This window comes from Nyctereutes procyonoides, unplaced genomic scaffold (genome assembly GCF_905146905.1).
Source record: "Nyctereutes procyonoides isolate TBG_1078 unplaced genomic scaffold, NYPRO_anot_genome, whole genome shotgun sequence".
Classification (NCBI taxonomy): Eukaryota; Metazoa; Chordata; class Mammalia; order Carnivora; family Canidae; genus Nyctereutes; species Nyctereutes procyonoides.
In genome coordinates this window covers 62,424,725-62,446,666 of record NW_026575052.1, presented here as the reverse complement: position 1 = coordinate 62,446,666, position 21,942 = coordinate 62,424,725, and the positions used below count along the sequence as shown (strand labels likewise).

The following is a 21,942-nucleotide window of genomic DNA, read 5'->3' as shown; positions in this document are numbered from 1 at the left end:
TTTTTAAGATTTTATTTATTTATTCATGAGAAACACACAGAGAGGCAGAGACATAGGTAGAGGGAGAAGTAGCATCCCTGTGGGGAGCCGGATGTGGTACTCAATCCCTGGACCCCAGGATTATGCCCTGAGCTGAAGGGAGATGCTCAACCACGGAGCCACTCAGGCGTCCCAAGTAATCTTTTTTCTTAAGCTTTTAGATTGTGTATAATTTCACTTCAACTTAATGGGATCATTGAAAATGGTGCCCCAGTGGCACTAGCGGTTTAGCTCCGCCTTCAGCCCAGGGCATGATCCTGGAGACCCAGGATCGAGTCCCACATCAGGCTCCCTGCATGGAGCCTGCTTCTCCCTCTGCCTGTGTCTTTGCCTCTCTCTCTTTCTCTCTGTCTCAAATAAATAAATAAACTAGTTTTTTTTTAAAAAAAGGTCAATTCCAGTTGCAGAAATTCTATTTAGGTACTGTAATAGAGGCAAATTTAAGTAAAACAAAAATTTCTGTTATCAGGGATGCTGGTTATGGTTTAGAACATCTTACAGATGGCGGCCTTCCCACTGCTAACTCTAAAACCCACAGTACCTTCAGGAGAAAAGTTGTGGTTCTTTTCTACACGGTCCTTCACTCCCAGGACATCCTGGGGGTCCTTTTGCTTCCTTTTAATGCTGTTTGGGTCTGTTTTTGTCAGAATCTGGCCTTTTGCTCTTAATTTGGTTATAGCAGCTAACTAGAAAAAAGAGATGAAAAAATCTTAATGAGACAGTTATCTAAAGCCCTGTACCCCTTTTCTAGTTATTAACGAGTGCATTCTATTCTCAAATATAAATTAGCAAAATATATCTTCTCTTTATAACATTACCCAGTTATTAAAATTTTAAAGTATGGGATCCCTGGGTGGCGCAGCGGTTTGGCGCCTGCCTTTGGCCCAGGGCGCGATCCTGGAGACCCGGGATCGAGTCCCACGTTGGGCTCCCGGTGCACGGAGCCTGCTTCTCCCTCTGCCTGTGTCTCTGCCTCTCTCTCTCTCTCTCTGTGTGACTATCATAAATAAATAAAAATTAATAAAAAAAATTTTTTTAAAAGTATGGAGACAGCTCTATAAGCTAATAAAGTTTCAGCTTACTTAAATACCAAGTTTAAAATCATTACACTATGGGCTTCAGGACCCATAGAGGAACCACATAAACACTGTGGAAGTTTGTTTTACAATCAGACAGAATCAGGATAAGATTCTAGCTCTGCTACTTACTAGTTTGTAACCTTATGTAAATTACTTAATTTTTCAGCCTCAGGTTTTACATTTGTAAAATGAAGATGATAGTGTTTACTAGGCTGTGCAGATGAGAGAACGTGGGCAAAGCACGAATCTATACAGACTAAACAGCATGTGTGTATATACCACAAGCACATGTCCAATCGTTTTGTTTTACAGGGTTTTTTGTTTTTCTACACCTGAGGTGGGGCTTGGACTCATGACCCAAGATCACAGGTGCTCTTATCACTATCATTACTGCAGGTGCAGCTCTGGCTTATGACTAGCCTTTGCCCTTCAAGTGGTGATAGTGGCTAACTAGGACAAAGAGAAGACAGGCTCTTACTGGGGCTCGGGTTGACTCACGAAGGGTTTGAAAAGTGGAGCTCTGAGCACGGCAATCAGAGCAACTTAGCTCCTGTGTAAGATTTCTTTCAAAGGATTCTGTAAACCACCATTTTACAGTCTTGTGTTAATAATTCCCAGAATTTGCTTCCCTCAGGCCAGCCAGAGTTTAGAACATCTCCCTCAGCCTCACAAGGAACAGTGTTGACAATGGGTAACGTTCTTGGATTGAACCAGTGGCATTATGTTGATGCCATTATCACTTGATATTCCTTTCACTCTAATTTTCATGATCAATAAATATCTATTACTCTCTTTCAACTCCAGCTATGGCCTACAGAATGCAAATTCAAATGTTAAAAAAATTGATGCCACTTACCTTTTTGGCTTCTGCTAAAGCACTCAGTTTTGGTCTTGGTGGTGGTGACTCATCAAAAAAGAGAACATCATCTCCTTCTGAGATGCCTCGCCCCAGCTTGGGCATCTGTGTGGCTGGTGCTCCTTCCAGGCTGGGCAACACAGCCGCTGTTTGCAGAGACTGGGAAGGGACCCGTTGAGAAGAGGGTGTCACAGCTGGGCTCTTGATCCCACTTGAGCTTTGGAGAAATCTTTAAAGAAATACATAGTCACAAAGTATGCTGACTGGGACACTGTAGATAGGCCACCAGCTGGTAAGTAGTCACTAGTAAAATAGCTGCTCCTCCATGGTCAAGACCAGCACACACTGAGAATGTGCGGGCTTTCCTAACTCTGGTTAACTGACTATTCATTGAATAAGCTCTTGTTGTTTTAGCGATTTAGAACTGATTACTATTTTTGCCAACTGGCTTTCTTGTGGGTGCCTCTCAATAGAACATAGCCCTGAAGGTGAGATGTGTGCTGTATTCCTAGCTCTCTGGTTAGCTGGGACCTTCAGAAACTCATGGAAGGTCTCATTTTAGTTTACTGGGAAGAGGTAACACACAGGATATATGTGAAAATCCTTCACAGAAAGACATAATTCACATGGTGATTTATTTTGTAAGCAGTCAAAAGGGCTAATGAAAAACAACAGGTGCCACAAATTATGTAGTCCAGAACTCTCATTTTACAGATGAAGGAATTGAGGGCCAAGATCCTACTGCTTGTAAGGATGCTGATGACTAGTTCCAGGTAATCTCAGGCTAGGATTCTTTCCACTACCACATGCCCACTCCTATAACTGCCTATGAGACCCTGCCCAGTGATATGTTATTTGGCCAGCAAAATTCTGAAGAACTTCCAACTGTAACACCTTTAAATGGGCAGGTGCCCCCTATTTCACACAAGGCCACAACCCCATGTTATCTATATCATCTGTAGCCACATGAAGAACATCTCCAGAGATATTCCATCAGCACCTCAAACTCACCTGCCTGAAGCCAAATCTATGCTCTGGATTTTTCCAAAGAATTTCCTGGTAGCTTAAAGTGGACTTTCCTATTTATTGAACCATCTACCTTTCAGTGGCCCAGATCTGGGGCAGCCTAACTGTTTTAACTAGGGCAGAACAGGTATGAATGAGTCCAAACCTGACTCCATCACCAACCAGCTCTCTGGCACTCAGTTACATCACTCATAAAACAAGGATAACAGAATCTCACAGACTATGGTAAGGACTAAAAGAGACACTGTTGATTTGATGTATAGCATGTGCTCCATACCTGTTAAGCATCTCTAAACTGATACTCTTATCACTATTCTGATAACTTGAGTTTAAGAATCTTTGATTCATTTACCTTCTGCACCATTTTCCACTTGTTTCTGCCTCTAAAATGACTCTCCACTTTCACTGCCTCACTTTTATCATTTACGTGAGCAACTGTAAAATCTATTTACTGGCTTAGCCTGTACTTAAAAAAACTAATTGTGGTAGAACTAAAAAATGAGAGAAAGAGGTCAACATGCGCTTTTCCCTTTCACAATACCCTTTTTAACCGTTCCTTCTTTCCCTTCTTCCCTGGGGTGTTGGGGTATTAATTACTATAACTTGTACCACCTGGTCTCAAATTCACCAGCGTGAGTCAGAGATACAGAACCCGAAAGGCTGTGTTCTTAGGTTATGTTAAAATTGCTTTGGAACTTTCAAAGTTAAAAAGCTATCCAACCATCTAAAAATTTAAAGCCACATTTTGGAAATCCATTAAGATGTTCTGAGGATCCCGGAGATAAACTATCTAAATAGGAAATATTAAACCCATTATTCTTACCGTTTTTGTATTTCTTCTGACCTCTTCTTCCTCATCTCCAGCATGTGCTGCTTCTGCTGCTTTAAGAGGGCTGATGCTGAGACAGACTGGAAAGCAGGTTTCGGGCTTCCTGTTATCCCTGAAACACAAGCCACAGACTGAGGGGCTCCGAAGGGCTGTGGGAACGCAGGCGTGGGCACAGGAGCAGGGGCAGGCTGACTCTACCTGGTAACCTGGCTTTGGCTAAATGTTGTTTTAAGTTTCTGGCTCCAAATGTAGGCAAGTCCATCAGTTCCTTGAATTCCTCAGAGCAAGACAAGCTCTTCTGGGGTATTCCTGGAATATACAAACATCAGCTTTAGAGGACTCAAAGTTCCAACAGTCTGAGATTATATGTACTTTTAAAACTGCATTCAGGGCAACAGCCGGGGTGGCTCAGTGGTTTAGCGCCACCTTCAGCCCAGGGCATGATCCTGGAGACCCAGGATTGAGTTCCACATCGGGCTCCCGGTGTGGAGCCTGCTTCTCCCTCCTCCTGTGTCTCTGCCTCTCTCTCTCTGTCTATGTCTATCATGAATAAATAAGTAAAATCTTTTTTTAAAAAAAGATTTAAAAAAAAAAAAAAGAAAGAAAAGAAAATTTATACAGCATCTACATAAAGACTCAGCTATGATTAATATGCTTTCCTTAAGATGCAGCCAAGCAAGCCTGATTGCTTCAGCTTAGGCCACATGACTAGGTAACTATAGTGATGACTGGGTATTTATAATTTAGGGCATGAACAACTGTGACCATTTTCAATCCTAAAGACTACATATTTAAGCTACAGAAAGAAATATAGTATTGAGAAATAAAGTTACCAAGTTTTTGTTGGGTTTCCTGAATGATCGAGTCTGTCCCCTTAACCACCAGATTAGTCAGAGTGGTTTGAATCTTCTTTTTAGGAGCAACAGCAGCCGCACTGAAATGACAAGAGTCACCCCCCCCCAAAGGATAGTCACTAAAATCTAATGCTCTGATAAAAGCACAGAAGTATTCATTTATTACAAACTGTCGAAGCTTCTCAAAGCACTGTATAAGGAAACTTTCTTAATACCACAGTCCTACAATATAGGTACTGAATGCATCATGTCAGGCAACCTCCAAGTTTGGTGAAGGCCATTCTGGAAAAGCAATATGGCAAAAGAAATAAAAAATATGCCACCACTTTGATCAAGCAGTCTGGAAATTTACCTTAAAAAATTAAGGACTAGGCAAAAACTTAGGATATTAATGGGGTAAAATATTGTTTTCAATGTTAAAAGTTAGAAATATCATTAATGTTTATCCACAAGGAACTATTTTATCACAGAGCCATGTAAAAAACAATGTAGCTGCTAAAAATAATGCCGTAAATGCATATTCAATAATGAAAGCATTAATTATTTTATGGTGGGGGGACTGCAAAGTATAGATGCAGTATGATCTCATTTTGTATTACTGGAAACTTATACATATGGGAAAAAATATCTAGAAAGATACATAGCAAGGAATGATTATCTTACACCTAGTTTTTATTGTCTCCTTTTGGCTGAACTGTATATATATACAGATACATCTTTATAATGTAGAAGAACTGCTTTTTGTAGTTTGTGAAAATACAAGCATTATTTTAAATGTGCTTGATATGATAAGTTAGGCAAGAGGTGAGAGTTCCCTTGCCCAATTTCTATGAGCCTAGAAACAAAATGTTTTGTTCTCAACCAGTGGTAGCTCCTTTGTGACAGGTCCCCACTGGCCATGTCCTCAGATGTGCTTTCTATTCTACAGGGACAAGGCCATCGATCACATACTTCAAGGATTCTATGGAAGGCCTGACATGCCCAGGAGAGAGGCCACAAATGTTTGCCTCAGCAGCATCCCAATCCTATGTGAGGCTTCACTGCTATTACTTCACTGAGTTAAACATGGCCTCTAAGAGGTCTGTCATTTCAATGTAGGAGTTGTGAAGGAAAGGACTCAGAGGATGCCAAAAACACTAGGACTAGTGGACTTTCAGTGGCCGTATAATCAACCCTGACAAAGTTGCACCATTTACCTTAGAAGCCAAAGAAGTGTGGGCTCTATGTTAAAGACCATCATGACACAACTTACCTTTAAGTTGGCCATCTAAGAGGAAAACCTTTTCCTCTTTCCCTGGGAATAAAGGAGGTCCTTGTCTACCTCGTTCTGGGCAGTGAATTTATGAAAGAGCAAACCTGTACAAGTCTTCTAGGACCATTACAGGGAAGTACAACCATTTGGTTTGTTCTTATAAGGAGACAAGCAAGATCCCTGTCCTGAAAGAAGCCCCAGAGAATGTCTTACATTGAGGCCGCGTACGATGCAGAAGAAACCCCTCCATAGTAAAAACCATCCTGACATAGCCGTTCTTTTAGACTGCTGCCTTTGCGGGCAAACTTCTTTGGAATTCGTCCTCCGGAGAAGGTGGACTGCAGGTCAGCTCGCCTGGCACTGAGCTTCTTGTATTGAGCCTGGATGTGATATTGACAGTACTCACAGTCGTTCTGTAAAAGGAAGAGCGGCTGCATCAGGATTAGGGTGACATACCCGGGGACAGTGTCAATAAACACTTTCTTTTCTCCCAGCTTCATGGGGTGCTACTGAGTGTAGAGCCCCCCCCTACTGATCTCCAGGGCCATTCCTCAAGTGCAGCTATGCAGTGACTTCTCTGAAATTCCACTTGAGAGCTCTAGTTGGGTGAAAGAAAAAATGATACTGTTCACCTCATAAGCCCTCGCTCTACCTTGACAATAAAAGAAGTCAGATACACTAGGCCCATCACCAGGGGATGGAGGAGAGGGGTGGAGAATGGTTACTTAATGGGTATAGGGTGTTTTTGTGGGGTAGTGAGGTTTTGAAAGTAGAGAGCTGGTGGTTGCACAAGAGGAAACATGCTGAATATATCACTCAAGTGTACATTTTAAAATGGTTAATTACAGGTTATGTGTATTTTACCTCAATACAAACTGATTTAAGAATAAAACAAATCAGGGGTGCCCGGATGGCTCAGTCAGTTAGGGGTTGACTCTTGATTTCGGCTCATGTCATGATCTCAGGGTTGTGAGATTAAGCCCCATGTTGGGCTCCACACTGAGCGTGGAGTCTGCTTAAGATTCTCTCTCTCCCTTTCCTCCTACTCCTACCACCTTCACCCACCACCGTGCATACTCTCTTAAAAAAAAGAGAATAAAACTATCTTCACTTCAGTGAAAAAAAAAAGGGGGAAACATGCTAACATTCTACTGGGTGAGGCCTTAGATGGGCAACAATAGGGTTTTAATGATCACAATGGTCTGTGGAGATCCATCAAGTACTTTCTTCTGAGACCTCTTTCTCCAACTATCTCCTGCTATTTCCTGTTCACTAGCTCATCTATTAGGAAGCAATGAGGGAACTAAAAGGTGATGAAACCAAAACCCGCCATTTAATTTGTTCACAGAACTCTAAGTAGCACCACTTCACACCTACTAGAATGGCTGTCATCGGCAGTACACAGAAACAAGGGCTGGCTGGGAGGTGGAAAAAATGGAACCCTCCTCTCTGCTAGTGAGAATGTAAAAGCCACTTTGGAAACCAATCTGGCAGTTTCTCAAAAGCCAAAACATGAGGTTACCAGGCAACCCAGAAATTCCAAGGAAACTAAAAACATGCATCCATCTATATAATAACCTATACAAGAATGCTGATAGCAGCAGTATTGATAAAATGCCCAATGACTAATGAATAAACAAACTGCTGTATGCATACAATGGAATATTATTTGACCATGAAAATGATGAAATATTGATGCATGTGACAATGTGAACAAATCCCAGAAACATCGTGCTAAGTGAAAGAAATTAGACACAAAAGGTCACGTGTTGTACATTTCCATGACATGCAATGTCCAAAGGAGAAAAATCCATAAAGACAGAAAGCAGAGTAGTACTTACCAGGGGCTGGGGGAAGAAGGTAATGGGGGGGTGACTGCTAAGGAGTATGGGGTTTCGTGGGGGTGGGGTGGGGTCTGAAATTACATAGTGGTGATAACTGCACACCTCAGCATTAAAACTACTGAACTGTACATAAAAGGGTGAATTGTATGGTACATGAGGATCTTAAGTTAGGACTTATATTTTAAAAGGCTCTAAGAAAATACAAGTTGGACTTAAAGAGATGAAAATAAGGTTTTCAGTGCATTTCATCATTGTTTGATCTCTGGCACTGCTCAGAATTTAGGGCAAACTAAAAATCTGTCTTCCTTATACCTTCCAGTCAGTTGGCAATAAAAGATCGCTTTTCTGAGAGGTTAAATCCTTCTCTTGTCCTCAGTTTTTTAAACTGGCAGTTACTAACTACACACCGAATTTTCTTACTTTGGTGCTTTCTGTTATGTAGGAAACTCTGTTCCAAATTGACCATTACCACTATGCTATCTACAACCTAGTCACATTAGATCCCGTCCTCATCAGAAACCAACCCAACAGAGTTGAAACCAACCAAATTAACAGTCTGTGTACACGGCTGTCCGTTCTTCTTCTTTGCTTTACAGGTTCCTAGGTCAAGAGCCTCACCCATGATTAAGATCTTCTGAGGATGATCAACAGACAAGCACACCTACAGAGAAGACACAGAGTGGGAGTTAAAAGCTGTCCTTTTATCAGCAAGAATGAGTAAGAGGCTGGTTGGTGGGAGTTAGTGAGGCTGTAGCAGTCTATAGGAATTAGAAGCCAGGACCCTATAGAGCAGCTTTAGGAACAGGAGTATAGGAGATATGCTCAATTCTCTACCTAGTATCCATTCTCTCCTGTCTCCTTTGTTTCTGCTGCAGAATTTGGATTTTCTTTGGGTGGGCCAACGCTCAGTCTCAGGTGACAGATCCTGTTCATTTTCCCAGCATCCCTTGCAGGTAGTGATGGTCACAGGACTGCGTTCTGGCCAAGGAGACTGATTCAGGAGGTCCCAAAAAAGCAGACAGGGCAGGGCTGGGTCACTCCTGCCTTGAATGGTGGTATGAGGGCAACAGCTTCAAAGCCATGCAGTGACCAAGAGGAGAAGGCTGAGAGGCTCATAGACATTGGCCCTGACATCACTACATTGTCTATGTGTTGGGATTAATATGTAAGGATGGAAGATCTGTTGCTGTTCTCTGGTAAAAGGAAGAAAAGAAAATAATTCTGATTCTCACTCTCCCTTATTGTATTAATGATAACATATAGTAACAACAAAATGATACTTCTTGCTGGTTGGGTGGAGAAAAGGTCTGTTGCTATTCACAATAGATCTCAGGCTATAGCAGCAGGAACCTCTGCTGCTGCTGAGAAGATGAAATCACTCTGGTTCTAAGTTGCAGTTATGGCTGTACAACTAATGGAATCAACTATAAAATCCTGCCTGCTTGATGCCGCCAATGGAGATCTATGAAGAAGATCTAAGGAGACCTGAGCAGAACAGTTTAAAACACTCTAGGAAACTTGGAACTAATGTGGAAAGATTTAATGAAAGCAATCGTTGTGGAACATTTAAGAGTAGACAGAAGTTCAGAATATTGGTGGGTGAGGAACAAACAAAAAGCAATCTAGCTCCAGTAATCTAACTGGAGATATATGAAAGCATGACTCAGTTCTGGAGATGGACCAGTTTTTGATAGAACTTGGCTCAGCTGTAAAGACCAGAGAGAAAGAGAAAGAAAGATCATGGAAACAGATTCTTACCTCATCTGAACCATCCTTGGGCTTCATGGGGTTAGCATTGAGCAGACCTATGACAGTACCCTGTTCAGTCTTCCAGAGTTCTTTGTGAACTTCTCCAAATAAGAACAACGACACATACCGTGTCAGGTCACGGAGATCATTCAGTCGCCAGATACTAAATGTTTTCCCCTGGAATAAATATTTACCCCTCTTTTTAATAAATTTTGCACAATGGGCTATACTGTGTTTCAAGTCCTCTACTGTGGGAACATATATAAACATAAACCAGTCTTATTGTATAATCTTGAAAATGCCTGTTTGTTATGAATTAATCCTACCTCTAGGCTTTAGTATTTACTACCTTTCTCATTTTAGAAATGAAATTAAGACAAGCCAGAAGCACACACGTTAGTGAAGTCTCTAATTCTCAGGTCTAAATCGTCAATGGGATAGCACCACCTTTCTAACCACACACACAATATTAAAAGGACCAGAGTCAAGTTGTGGCACTACCGTTTAATGACTTATTGATATAAATTTAGTGGATCTGTTACTTATCACTGATTAATTATATTAATATTAATATTAATAAAAAGGTGTCAGCTCTGTGCTATTCAATCTTTGCCTAACTTATAAGAAAAACAAAAGCATATTTAAAGACAACTGGTTTATGTTTAACTGTAAAATTTCAGAAGTATTCTATATCTGAAGAAATGCAACTCAAAATGCTAACCACTTAAATAAAAATGTCCGCTTTCAGTTTTTTTTTTAAGGCAAAATAATCTGAATATTCAATCAAGCTATTTCACACAGGCATCCTGGAATGGGTGTGGTTATAGGTTATGCTGAGTTATTGACTGCATTCAAGTGTTTTAACTATGTTTCCATGGATGTGTACAACTCCTTTCTTGGGAGGGTTCAAATAAAATTTTACACCTATCATTTCAAATCATTACAGCCAGTGTCATTAGTCATTACCAGCCACAATACCAGTAGTGACACAATTAAGAACTTAAAAGAACCAGATGTGTTCACTTTCACTTTTAACAGTAAGAGGGCTAGAGCAGGACTTGTAGAACAATATAAGATTGACCAAGATCTCAATTAGAGAATGAAAACAGGATTGTGCATGAGTAAACCTAGTATTTGAGAGCTGGAAGAGAATTCTGATATAAACAAAAGCCATTTCCTTCCTTTTACAAATAAGGAAATGAAAGTACTTAAAGATTAAAGGTCAGGCTAAGTCCACATAGCTAGTGAGAATGGGGCTTAGGATGAAGGTTTTCTGACTTCCCACACCACAAAGTCATCTTCTCATTACCTCTCCATCAACTGCAATTTTAAAATCTGTTAGATATTTTGTAATATGCACTGTGCTGGCACAGTCAGCAATTTCAGAACTTCTGAGGCTGACCTCTTCTTTCTAGAAAGGCTCTTTAGAGGATCCAGGTACTCGACCTCTCCCCCTCAAATGGGATGACAGTATCACAGGGGCAACCCTTGTGCCACCAAAACAATGACCAGTGAAATATGGCAGGAATAATACAGTGAAAAGCCCAAGGACCCTGTACAATCAGGTCTGTTAAGTAGGACATTCTTTACGTATTTAACCTTCAGATAGCAATCCAACGATGGTGAGGCAATCTGTGAACTCACTAGCAGCTATTTCAAAATAAAATACTAATAGGCTTGGGGTAGAGAAATCAAGAACATGAATCCCCACGGTCAGCTTGTGATGGAGCAGCTAAGAAATCCGTAAGATGGCTTACACTATTACAACTCTGCGGAGTGATTTTCTTCAATATAACCCCAAAAGTCACCCAGTCTATTTCTTCTAGCTTCTCACTTGCCATCTTTTCCTTGAGCTGAGACAGTCTGATCAGTTTTCGGCCAATCATTTTCTTGCTCATCTCTGTGGAGGACACTCGAGGCCGCCTGGGTCAAGAAACCAGCAATGGTTAGATTATCATTCTAATAAAAGATTACCTAGCACTGTAGCAGGTTGGTTAGAAGAGACGTTACGGATAGAAATTATTCTCTGAAGTACTTGTTCTCAGGGAGGCTTAGTTATATAGTATGGACAAGGGAAAGATTTTTATGGCAGATAAATAAAAATAAGTTTTTTAAGATTTTACTTATTTATTCATGAGAGACACAGAGGCACAGACACAGAGGGAGAAGCAGGCTCCATTCCATGCAGGGAGCCTGACATGGGATTCGATCCCAGGTCTCCAGGACCACACACCCTGGGCTGAAGGCAATGCTAAACCGCTGAGCCACCTAGGCTGCCCAAAGTAAGATAATTCTTAAGGCTAGTTTATCCTTACTTGGATAGAGAACTGGAGCTTATACAGAAAACAAGATTGTACACACTCTAAGTTCTTATAAATGATAACATGTTATAATAGTCTTTTGAAAGTAATCTCTTTTGACTTTAATACAAAATGATGAATTGATATTAAAAATAAGATTTAAATTTCATCAATTCTGTAATAATTTCACAGAGTCTACAATTTTTTTTTTCTTAAAAAGATTTTATTTATTCACGAGACACAGAGAGAGAGAGGCAGAGAGACACAGGCAGAGGGAGAAGCAGGCTCCATGCAGGGAGCCCAATGTGGGACTCGATCCCGAGTCTCTAGGATCAGGCCCTGGGCTGAAGGTGGCGCTAAACTGCTGAGCCACCCGGGCTGCCCAGGGTCTTTAATTTCTAATTGGATTTTTTTTAACCCAACATTTTCATATAACAATAAATAGAAGCTTATAATCTAGTTTCAGTTAATATTTTCTTAATCCTAATGACTGGCCAAACTGGTGGATTTGCAAAAGCTATTTTTCTCTGGGGGAATATTAATACCTATTCCGTACTAGATCATATTATATATTCAAAAACAAAAGAAAAACCAGAATAAAACATGCCTTTTGATTATTTCAAAGGTCTTTAGAAATAAAAAGTCATAGAGCTAACTCTGAAGCAATGAAGAATATTCGGGAGAAAAACACTGATGTAGGTAGAGAAATCCTTTTTGTGGCTTGATTTCTGTGAATTAATAGATTACTATCACATTACTGCCCTTTGGAGTATTTGAGTATTTTCAGAGCCTGAGATCCAGGTACAACAATTACAAAGAGATTCAAACAATTGTGGTCCCCTAAATCTGTAGGCCACTCAGAAGCTTGGGCTGTCTACTGCATGTACACTTTGATTAGCAACATCTCTCTGTGGGAAATTTCAACAGAGAACTGGTTACAGCAGGCACTATCATCTTGCTGGGGGTGGTTTACCTTAAGACAAAAAAACCCTGCAGTGAAAACCATAGCTCTTACTGTATCCCAGCCCACAGACTGTCTCAGATGTAATTAAGATACTGAATACTTTCTTCCAATTTTGGAGAGTATGGAGTCTTTACAATACGATTTTACTTCATGGTGGCAGCTTATTCTCCCTCTGCAGTTTTAGTTTAGCAGTTTTAAGACCTTAGCAGTTTTAGTTTAGATTGACAAGTGTTAGGTGTTCTAAAGGGATTGCACTTAGCTACTCAGATAGACTATACTAAAAGCAATCTGGTCTCAGAGTAAGAATTACTGCTCTGCCCTGGGCTTTGACAGAATAGAGATACAATGGAGTAGTGATATGGAGCACAGAAGATTTGAAAAGCTTTTAACTCAAATGATCCTGGGACTTATTCCTATTTTAACTGAGTATCTTCATTTCCCCACAGTTATAACTGAAGCAAAGGACATAAGTTTGCCTTAAAAGTTATTAGAAAAAGAGCACAAGGTCCTTTTCTTAACATTAGTTACAAGAAGTCACTACTATTCTGGTTAAACTGGATACACCTTTATGGACTTAAAAATAATCTCTATCACAGTTTCTGATTAAATATACTATTATTTACTTGTCCATTTCCCTTTTACAGATACATCATCTTTTATTCATCACTCAAATAAGAAAAAGTCGCCTTTAGACATTTCACATGTGAAGTGTACTGGATGTTATGGCTAGTCTTACTGCCAACGTTTGCCAAATTAAAGAGATGTTGGTGTTAAGTGGATCTGCTGTACAAACACGTCATTTCTAGAAGGTTCAATCCTTGGGAAGGAGGAGAGGCATCTAGTGGGGCATGAAAACCATGTGAGACGCCTTTACAGTTACTGACCTGAGCCTCAGGCCTGAGAAGGCTTCCACGGAGACTACTGTCTGAGCCGGTTCCCCAGAACTCGTAGGAGTCCCTGCATTTTGACCTCTGGCCATCCCACTAGGTTTGTTTCCAGGAGTAGTTCGGAGTGGTTGAGGGGGTGTACTTGTCATTCTTGAAGAGGAGCTTTTGGGCTCTAGAAAATTAACATAAAAGTGAAAGGAAAAAAGTCACACTGATCCTTACAAAATTTGTTTATATAAAATTGTTTTTTTTTAAATCAACATATGTAATAACCAAATCTTGAGAACAAAGGAAGCCCACAAGACCATTTCTGTACTACCCTCCAAATCTCTGCAGTGCAGTCCGAAAGAACTTCCTGTGACAATGCGAAGGTTTTATACCGATGTGGTCTCATAGGGTGGCTACCAGCCACACGCACTGGGCACTTAAAATGGATGAATGTTTCTAAAGAAATCAATGTCTAATTTTACTGCATCCAATTAAAGCCTAATTAGCCACATGTAGCAGGTGGTGGCTGTACTATAGTGCTGCTTTCAAACACAGTTCCTTTCTGCAATGGCATTTCCTGAGTATTCCCCATACAGAATGCTGTGGTACACTCCACAAGGGAGTAAGAGCCATCTTCAGGAAGCAATGATTAGTGATTTGTGTGCAGACCAACCTCTACCTGAAGAAAACCTAAAGTCAGCTCTCTTGTTTCTGGTTTCATCTTATTCCATTGTTTCATTTGATTTTATTTGTGGTGATGGTGATCTAGGGGAACCAGGGTATTTTATTGCCTTGCTTGCATTAAATATCCCTGTATTTTTCTTCTTCTAGAAGTGTTTGATAATGTTCCTGAAGGTCAGAAAACGTGAATGTTTTCCTTAAAAAATACCGCTTTCTTTTAAATAACACTGTTGTTTACCCTCAAAGAAACTTTGGGTCACTGCTCCCAAGCTAGGAGCTAGGACAATCCTAGAACTTTAGAATCTCTAGAAAGCATACCCATGCCCCACACCTTAAAACTAAACTTTGGACACGACCTAATGAAATACCTTAGTAATGCCAAAGGTCCTAAAGGAAAGGATGCCATTCATAAGTGGATATGCAGAATATATAATTTAAGTCAAATATAAATACAGAGAAGCTGCTATTCTCTGCAATTATATCATACGTCACTGCTATTCAAAAGGACCTTTTTGAACATGAATGGTTAGGAATATGCTGCTTACTCTGAGCTTTGTTATCCAGACCATTTTGTCTTAGATCTTCTGAAGAATTATCACCATTTGCAAACTGAGGCAATGCAACAAAATTAGTATGTAGGGCTTATATGTGGGCTGAACTAGAATGATATTTGAGTGTACATTTCTACTCCAGACAAAGAAATCTTCTCCAAAGAATGGACCGTCTGCTTTAATACAACTTGGCTTCAAATAAAACTTAGCCATTTTGAAAGGAATCTGTGCCTTGAACTCACAAGCCCAAAGATTCAATCTCTAGACTGCACGAGAACTCAAGCCAGTAGTTATACTTACTATAATTCAACTACAGGACTACAGAGTTTAAGAAAACTTCAATTCATTGTTTTAGTGAATATCCACTTTGTACCTAAGGATTTCTAAGCACTTTGAGATGTAGAGAAAGATTACAAAATACAGCAATGGCTCTCATTCCCAACAAACTTACTTTTCTCAATAGGCAGACAAGACAGAGCTCTGGCCCTCTCCCATTGGCAGAGGTGACAGTGCTCCCTGCAGACCAATATGACAGTGAGTTTCAAATAGAGCAAAAGTAGTGAAAAACCAGGGAGACCTTGAGTACTATACCTGCAGGTGAAACCTTTGGTGTCCGAGCCACTCGCTTGGTTTTTGGGAGAGGAGGGACATCAAGCTCTGTAGAAAAGCACGTTGACTCCAGAATTCTCTGAACTTTCTTCTCTTTAAGAGGTGGACGTGATGACTTATCTACTTTATTAAAAGAAAAGGAGATTCAGAAAGGGGCTCAAAGGCTATTTTACCAGCAGCTGGATGCAGAAGTAATGCTATAATTTCTTAATAATGGAATTGCATAGTATTCCTAGAATTAACAGTCTGATTACCAGATTTAGGTGGAAGGGGTGGACTTGTAGGCTGTTTAATTGTTGCTATTTCTAGTTGTTTTTGCAAACATTTCATCTGCTCTTGCAACTTCCTTAGTTCATCTAGAAAAGAAAAAAATATATTGATTTAAGATCCAGAACAGAAGAAATATTATACATGATAAACATGCTGGAATTATTTTTGGTGCCATTCCCCCCACCTCGAAACTCTAAGACAGTATATTCACATACTGAGAACTACCACCAAATTTGTACCTCAAAGAGGCCCCTCAGAGAAAGAAACTTGGTATTTTCAGTAATCGAGCCTGTAATACCTAAGCTGGTTAGGAACTGGTACTACTGACAAATATCATAGATCCATATCCCCAGTTAACAAGTTTTTCGGTGTCAGGGAATGATTATTATTTTATAAACTGAATACCATAATTAATATACAATAAATAAGGGCTCTTTTACCATAAGAAACAGCCAACCACTGAATTTTATTAGAATTTCAAAATGTGTGAGCCGATGTCACAAATAAGAAAAGGGCGCTCCTCAAAGCTTCTGTTCAGAAATGGATCTCCTGCCCAAACAGACTGTGGAAGAGCCAGCAGTCTTGACCCTGGCTCCACATACAAATCTCTAAGTAAGATTCTTTGTTAATAGGCACGAAAAGATGTTGGAGCCATTGTGGGAAGGACCAATTATAGCTGGCTGACACTGAGACAGGGGGCCTCTACGTGCTGAAATGCCTGCCTTAAGTGTCTTATCTAAGTCCCACACTTTTTTTTTTGCCAAGCCATTTATCTCCACCTGACTCAGCAGCTATTTTGATGAGAACCATCAGGCTCCACCTAGTCTATCTTGAAGAAATTAGAAAAGCTAGTAGTTAGGGCACCTTGCAACTCTTGATTAGTTTTCCCCTGACTGGGAGCAGGAGCGGAGGGGACTCTATTTTCAGGTGACTGCCGTGTGGGAATTTCTTCTTCATCTGTTAAGTCCCCCATATCTCCAAAGAGAGTGGCCAAATTTTCCTTTTGCACTGCAGTCTCTCCCAGTTCTCCATCAGCGGCCTCCTCCGAGTAAGATTCACCATCGTCATCCGCATCAAAGAGCTCATCATAGGCGTCGGGTTCACGATTCTCCTGGGTCAAGGGGTGACTTTCTTCTGGATTACAATCCAAGGCAGACTCATTCTCCTCCAGCAGTGCAGTGAGCAGAGATAAGTCATCTTCCTCCCCTGGGGAAAAAGGATCGAAAATAGACCTACCTGAGAAAAAGTATCAATGGAAGTATCAAATGTGCTTTGGAGAAAAAGCACAGAGAATTAAAACATTCACCATTAATAAGGCAACTGAGGGACGCCTGGGAAGCTCAGTGGTTGAGCATCTGCCTTTGGCTCAGGGAGTAATTCTGGTCCCGGGATCGAGTCCCACATCGGGCTCCCTGTGAGGAGCCTGCTTCTCCCTCTGTCTGTGTCTCTGCCTCTCTCTCTCTGTGTCTCATGAACAAATAAATAAAATCTTAAAAAAAAAAAAAAGGGCAACTGAAATGACTCTGCTGTCTTGTGTTCACCTTTCCTCTTCCCAAGTGCTTAGTGGGCACCAGGCTAAGGTGTAAGGGGCAGGTATTTTTCATGCTTTTTCATTTAACATTGCATATCTGACTGATCTAAATCAAAACACAGACTTCTAGTTTACTTCTTTCAGTTGCTAGATGGCATTCCATAAGACTATCCCATTTTATTAACTCATATTCCAGTTAAGAACAGATGGGCTAGTTCCAACTTTCCCACCACAAACTAGGTGGCAACCAAAAATCTGCCTTGCCATACATGTGAGTTTCCTGGGAATACCTATCAGAAGTGGAATTGCTGGACTGCTGGGTATGCACACTTTCCAACTTTCCCAGACACTGTCGAACTGCTCCCAAAGTGGTTATACCCTCACTAGCATTGTATGCAAGTACCATTTCTCCCTTACCCCCTCACCAATATCTTTCACTTCAAATTTTGTGCTAGTCTGATGGATGATTTTAAAAGGCATCTCATTGTTCTGATTTGCGTTTCCAGAAATCTCACAAAGCAAAGAACTGTTTACTGTATTGGCCCTTTGGATTTCTTCTTTCTTGATTTGCTTATTTTCTGTGACCGTTTTTTCCTATTTGGGCATTAATCTTTTATAAATCTGAGCCATTTTAAAGCAAAGACATCAAGGATATTTCATGCATCCCCTTCCCTTCAAAGACAAGGGCTGACGTCCAGAGAGGTCAAAGGCCTGTTCAGGACCATGTGTGGTGAGACAGGTCAGCACAGGATCCTGGCTTAGGATGGAGATATCCAGGCTAACAAACAGTATTCTTCCCACCACTCTGCACTCTCATCAGATGAAAAATGACCAGTAGCCAAACTTATGTCCTAGAAATCTGATAAAAGGGTCTAAAGTTTGAAGTCAAAGGTTGCATAATAATTTGAATTGCTTACTCAAAAACACTCCATAATTGCAGGGTGCAGCAAGACAGAAGAGGCAGTCTGGCTCCCTGTGCAAGGGGTGAGACTGCCACATTGCCTCAAGACTGCCAACAGACCCTCCTCTGTCTTGTTCCCAGCTGTGGAAGAGAGCACACCCTAAAAAGAGACCTTGGCTCACACCACTGGGAGCCCCAGGTGACAAATTTTACCAACTGGCCTCCATATCCTTCCTCAACCCCATTTTCTATCAGGAGAGCACCAGAGATAATCCCGTGCTACCTCCCATCCTGGTTTAACTCACGCACCACCAAAAATCCTGTCTTCTGCATGGTATGCTGACCCAATCTCCCTGCTTCCTCACTCTGCTATATATACTAGACCCTCTTCCTCTCAGCTCCTCAGGGACTTCAGCCTATAATCACCAGCTCTCTTCCCAACATTGCCCATTATTCCCTATCTTCTGGAGCATTCCTCTCAGCATACAAATTCATTCTAGCTTCTTCTCTCTTACGAACTACCTGGTATTTTCCTACTTGCTATCATCATGCTCTCTGTACTAGAATGGAGGCAGAAATGTTGCTCAAACGTGTATCCCTAGCACCAGTAAACACTTCGATTTCATTTATATGGGACCAAATTGTTAACACTGTGCCAACCAAATGAATGCTTATTAGATACACTGATTTCTTAGAAAACACATACCATTTGCCACTTATTTTCTTAACTGTCTCATAGCAAACAATTATGCTTTATACATATACATTAACTGCCCTGAAGATAATTTGATGATTTTAGGAAACAGGACATTATTAATCTACCAAAGGTATAATCAACGTTACATGTTATCATAGTCGAAGAGTTTCAACAACATTTGGTTCTACGTTTTTTGAAAAGTGCAAGGTATAATAAACCTGGATTTAAAAACAAAATCCAGTTTCAGATAATGAGCTCAATCACACAACCAGAAAAAAAAAAAAAAGTGTTTTATTAGTCAGGGTCTCTCTGCAGCCAGCATCATCATTTTTGTGCTGCTCCCAGGCTAAGCTCTGCTAATTAGAGTAGCATCTCTTTACTAGGTAAAATTTTGTACATACCCTTACAAAGTAAGATTAGAAAGGACAAGAGTTTAATTCAGAGTTGGACTAAATCTACTTCAACAGATTTCAATACTAATTGTGAACTCTGAGGTCAGACTGCCTGGGTTCAAACCCCTGCTCTGGCAGTCTCATCTGTGACAAATTACACTAAACATCTGTCTTCCAGGATAAAAAATATGGCTGCTCAGAGGACTAAGACATTTAATATAAGCAGAGACCTTAGAACAGTGCTTGGCACATTGTAAGTACATGCCAACTACCATTATCATAAAAGACAATCACCACTACCAGGAGATAAAAATCCCACCTGATTAAAACGAGCAACATTCACTGACATGAGATCTTCTCTGAACCACTCAGACAATACTCAAGGGTGTGGTACTTTTGCTTTTTTCTAAGTAGAATAAATAACAAATCTACTGTGGACAAAAGGGTGGTTTTCAATGAAACAAACAGAACTTACCATCCATGCCGCGAAGAGAACAGTTGTGATGGAGAACTTTGAAGGAGAATCAGGTGCCCAGGAAATGGCAATAATGTCGAATCTCGGCTATGCTACGAAATCAGCATGGGAGAAGTCACTCTTGATTGTTTGCTCTCTCACGTAGCATATGTAATAAACCTAGGCTTGAAGCTCAGAACTCATCCAGAATCTGGCCATTTCTCATCCCCACCACCAACACCATCCCACTTTATCATGACTTCACACTGTGGTTATAGAAACTTGGTTGCAATATGGAGTCATTTGTAGGATACTAGATTATGTGGATGGGACAGATTGGGAACAAGTATTATTGAGGGTGGCTTAAATATTAGAGCTATTATCCCATTTTACTGACTGTGACACAAGTGACAGCTACCTTATCCACAGCAGTCTAGTGAGTGGTTTTATTTAGTTGCACCCTTGTCACATCAGGATTTCAATTCAGTACTACTTAGCAAAACCTACACTTGGCAGAGCTAAGTTAAGGTAAGTTCGTATACTTCTGTGCACTTGTCTTATTTCATTTAAGTGATTTTAAGAACTGCGAGGGAAAAAAGGAAACTTTCTTCTACATTACTATTCAACTAATAAGAGCTTCAGAGCTAATCTTCGTCTGTCCAATGTCAAACATTCATTATGATGCTTCCTTTTTATTTACTCAACAAATATTTCTATGGAACTACTGTGTACACCACACTGTACTGTCTCCTGGGAAACCTGCTGAGTTGTAACCTTCCTGAGGGTAAGCAAACGGTCTCATTCATCCCTATGACCAAGCGTCTTTTTCCCCCCAGAGCCGTGTACTCTATGTCACCCTCACGTCCAGGACCACCCAACTGCTATGAGCCCATAGTGGCTGTCTCCAAAATATCGTTCAGTCTTTTGCCTGAACGACTGCATGAGCTTCTGGTATTGATCTCTTGTCTCTCTATTACCTCTTCTCCACACAGTGGCCACAATAATCTTTTCTTTCCTTCATAATCTTCTATGAACCTTAACCGTGGTATTCCCTTAGTAAAGATTCCTTAGCCAGGGGCCGCCTGGGTGGCTCAGTTGGTTAAGCATCTGCCCAGCTCAGGTCCTGATCTCAGGGTCCTGGGGCTGAGCCGGGAGGGGGGCGGGGGTCTGTTTCTCCCTCTGCCTCTCCCTCTCTCCTCACTCTTGCGCGCCCACTCTCTCAAATAAATAAAATCTTAAAAAAAAAAAAAAGATTCTGTAATGATTTTTGCCTTAGAACAAAATTTAAAAGTCTATGAAGAAATGGATACTCCCTCTCGCCGCTCCCTGCTCCATCAGGCCAGCCTGCCCTCAGCTTCCTCCACACACGGAGTGCTCCCTAGGCCTCCGGCTCTTGGGGAGAGGCTCCCCCGGCTCCTTCTCACCCCACAGGCTCCCACTTCTCTGAGCGCCCTCCCCCCAAGCCCCGCACCTTCTCCGCGACTTTACAGCACTTTCCACTGCGGTGTGCTCCTTACCTCATGTTCTCTTTATTGCCTAAACTGCAGGGCGTAAGTGATGTTGGAGGCCTGCGCACAGCACACTTTCAGGGACTAGGAGCCAATCGTGAATTTAAAAAAAAAAAAAAATGAACAAATAAGATGTCTACATCGCAGGCGCTCGGCAGGCATTTATAAAAAGGTTCCTGTAGGAAAAAAACCCAAACAGGGGCGCCTGAGCGGCTCAGGGGTCGAGCGCCTGCCTGCGGCCTAGGGCGTGACCCCGGGGGTCCCGGGATGGAGTTCCACATCCGGCTCCCCTCAGGGGACCTGCGTCTCTGCCTCTCTCTGTGTGTCTCTCAGGAATACGTAAATAAAGTCTTAAAAACCAGGAATAAGTAAACAGAATCTTAAAAACCAACAACCAACAAACCTGGCCCCTAAAGCAGAGAGAAGGCCCACCGCGCGGCACCCCCTCAGCCCGGGCGAGCGGCGCCCCCACTTTGCGGGCGCTCCTCACGCGGCGGCCACCGCCCCGCGGCGCGCTCGCCCGCCCCGCGCCGGCGTCGCCCGCCTCACCGCCCGGGGCTCCGCGCCGCCCACCCTCCACTCCACGCTCTCCCGGGACCAGCCGTCGGAGACCAGCCACACGCCCACGGCCCCGCTTCTTACCCTCCTCCGCGCCGGCTCCCGCCCGGCAGCCAGACCCGC

At 41.6% G+C, this 21,942-nt stretch overlaps 1 protein-coding gene across 11 annotated transcripts in view; it reads right to left on the bottom strand.

Moving 5' to 3' along the window:
* The window catches only part of MCM10 (minichromosome maintenance 10 replication initiation factor), a 45,830-nt gene extending 23,888 nt beyond the window's left edge, over window positions 1-21,942 (bottom strand). For 6 of the 11 annotated variants that reach the window (XM_055332143.1, XM_055332146.1, XM_055332145.1 and 3 more), the window contains exons 1-16: window positions 21,904-21,941; window positions 21,271-21,345; window positions 19,775-19,866; window positions 16,643-16,984; window positions 15,763-15,864; window positions 15,491-15,631; window positions 13,677-13,851; window positions 11,286-11,451; window positions 9,538-9,705; window positions 8,324-8,440; window positions 6,149-6,348; window positions 4,663-4,763; window positions 4,028-4,138; window positions 3,824-3,941; window positions 1,975-2,203; window positions 581-725 (exon numbers count right to left, since the gene is read on the bottom strand). In XM_055332143.1, coding sequence (XP_055188118.1) covers window positions 581-725; window positions 1,975-2,203; window positions 3,824-3,941; window positions 4,028-4,138; window positions 4,663-4,763; window positions 6,149-6,348; window positions 8,324-8,440; window positions 9,538-9,705; window positions 11,286-11,451; window positions 13,677-13,851; window positions 15,491-15,631; window positions 15,763-15,864; window positions 16,643-16,984; window positions 19,775-19,781 — 2,122 coding nt within the window. In that variant the 5' untranslated portion in view covers window positions 19,782-19,866; window positions 21,271-21,345; window positions 21,904-21,941. Of the gene's footprint in view, window positions 1-580; window positions 726-1,974; window positions 2,204-3,823; window positions 3,942-4,027; window positions 4,139-4,662; window positions 4,764-6,148; window positions 6,349-8,323; window positions 8,441-9,537; window positions 9,706-11,285; window positions 11,452-13,676; window positions 13,852-15,490; window positions 15,632-15,762; window positions 15,865-16,642; window positions 16,985-19,774; window positions 19,867-21,270; window positions 21,346-21,664; window positions 21,768-21,810; window positions 21,831-21,903 lie in introns of those variants that run through there. The other 5 variants (XM_055332149.1, XM_055332147.1, XM_055332141.1 and 2 more) reach the window with 5 other exon arrangements.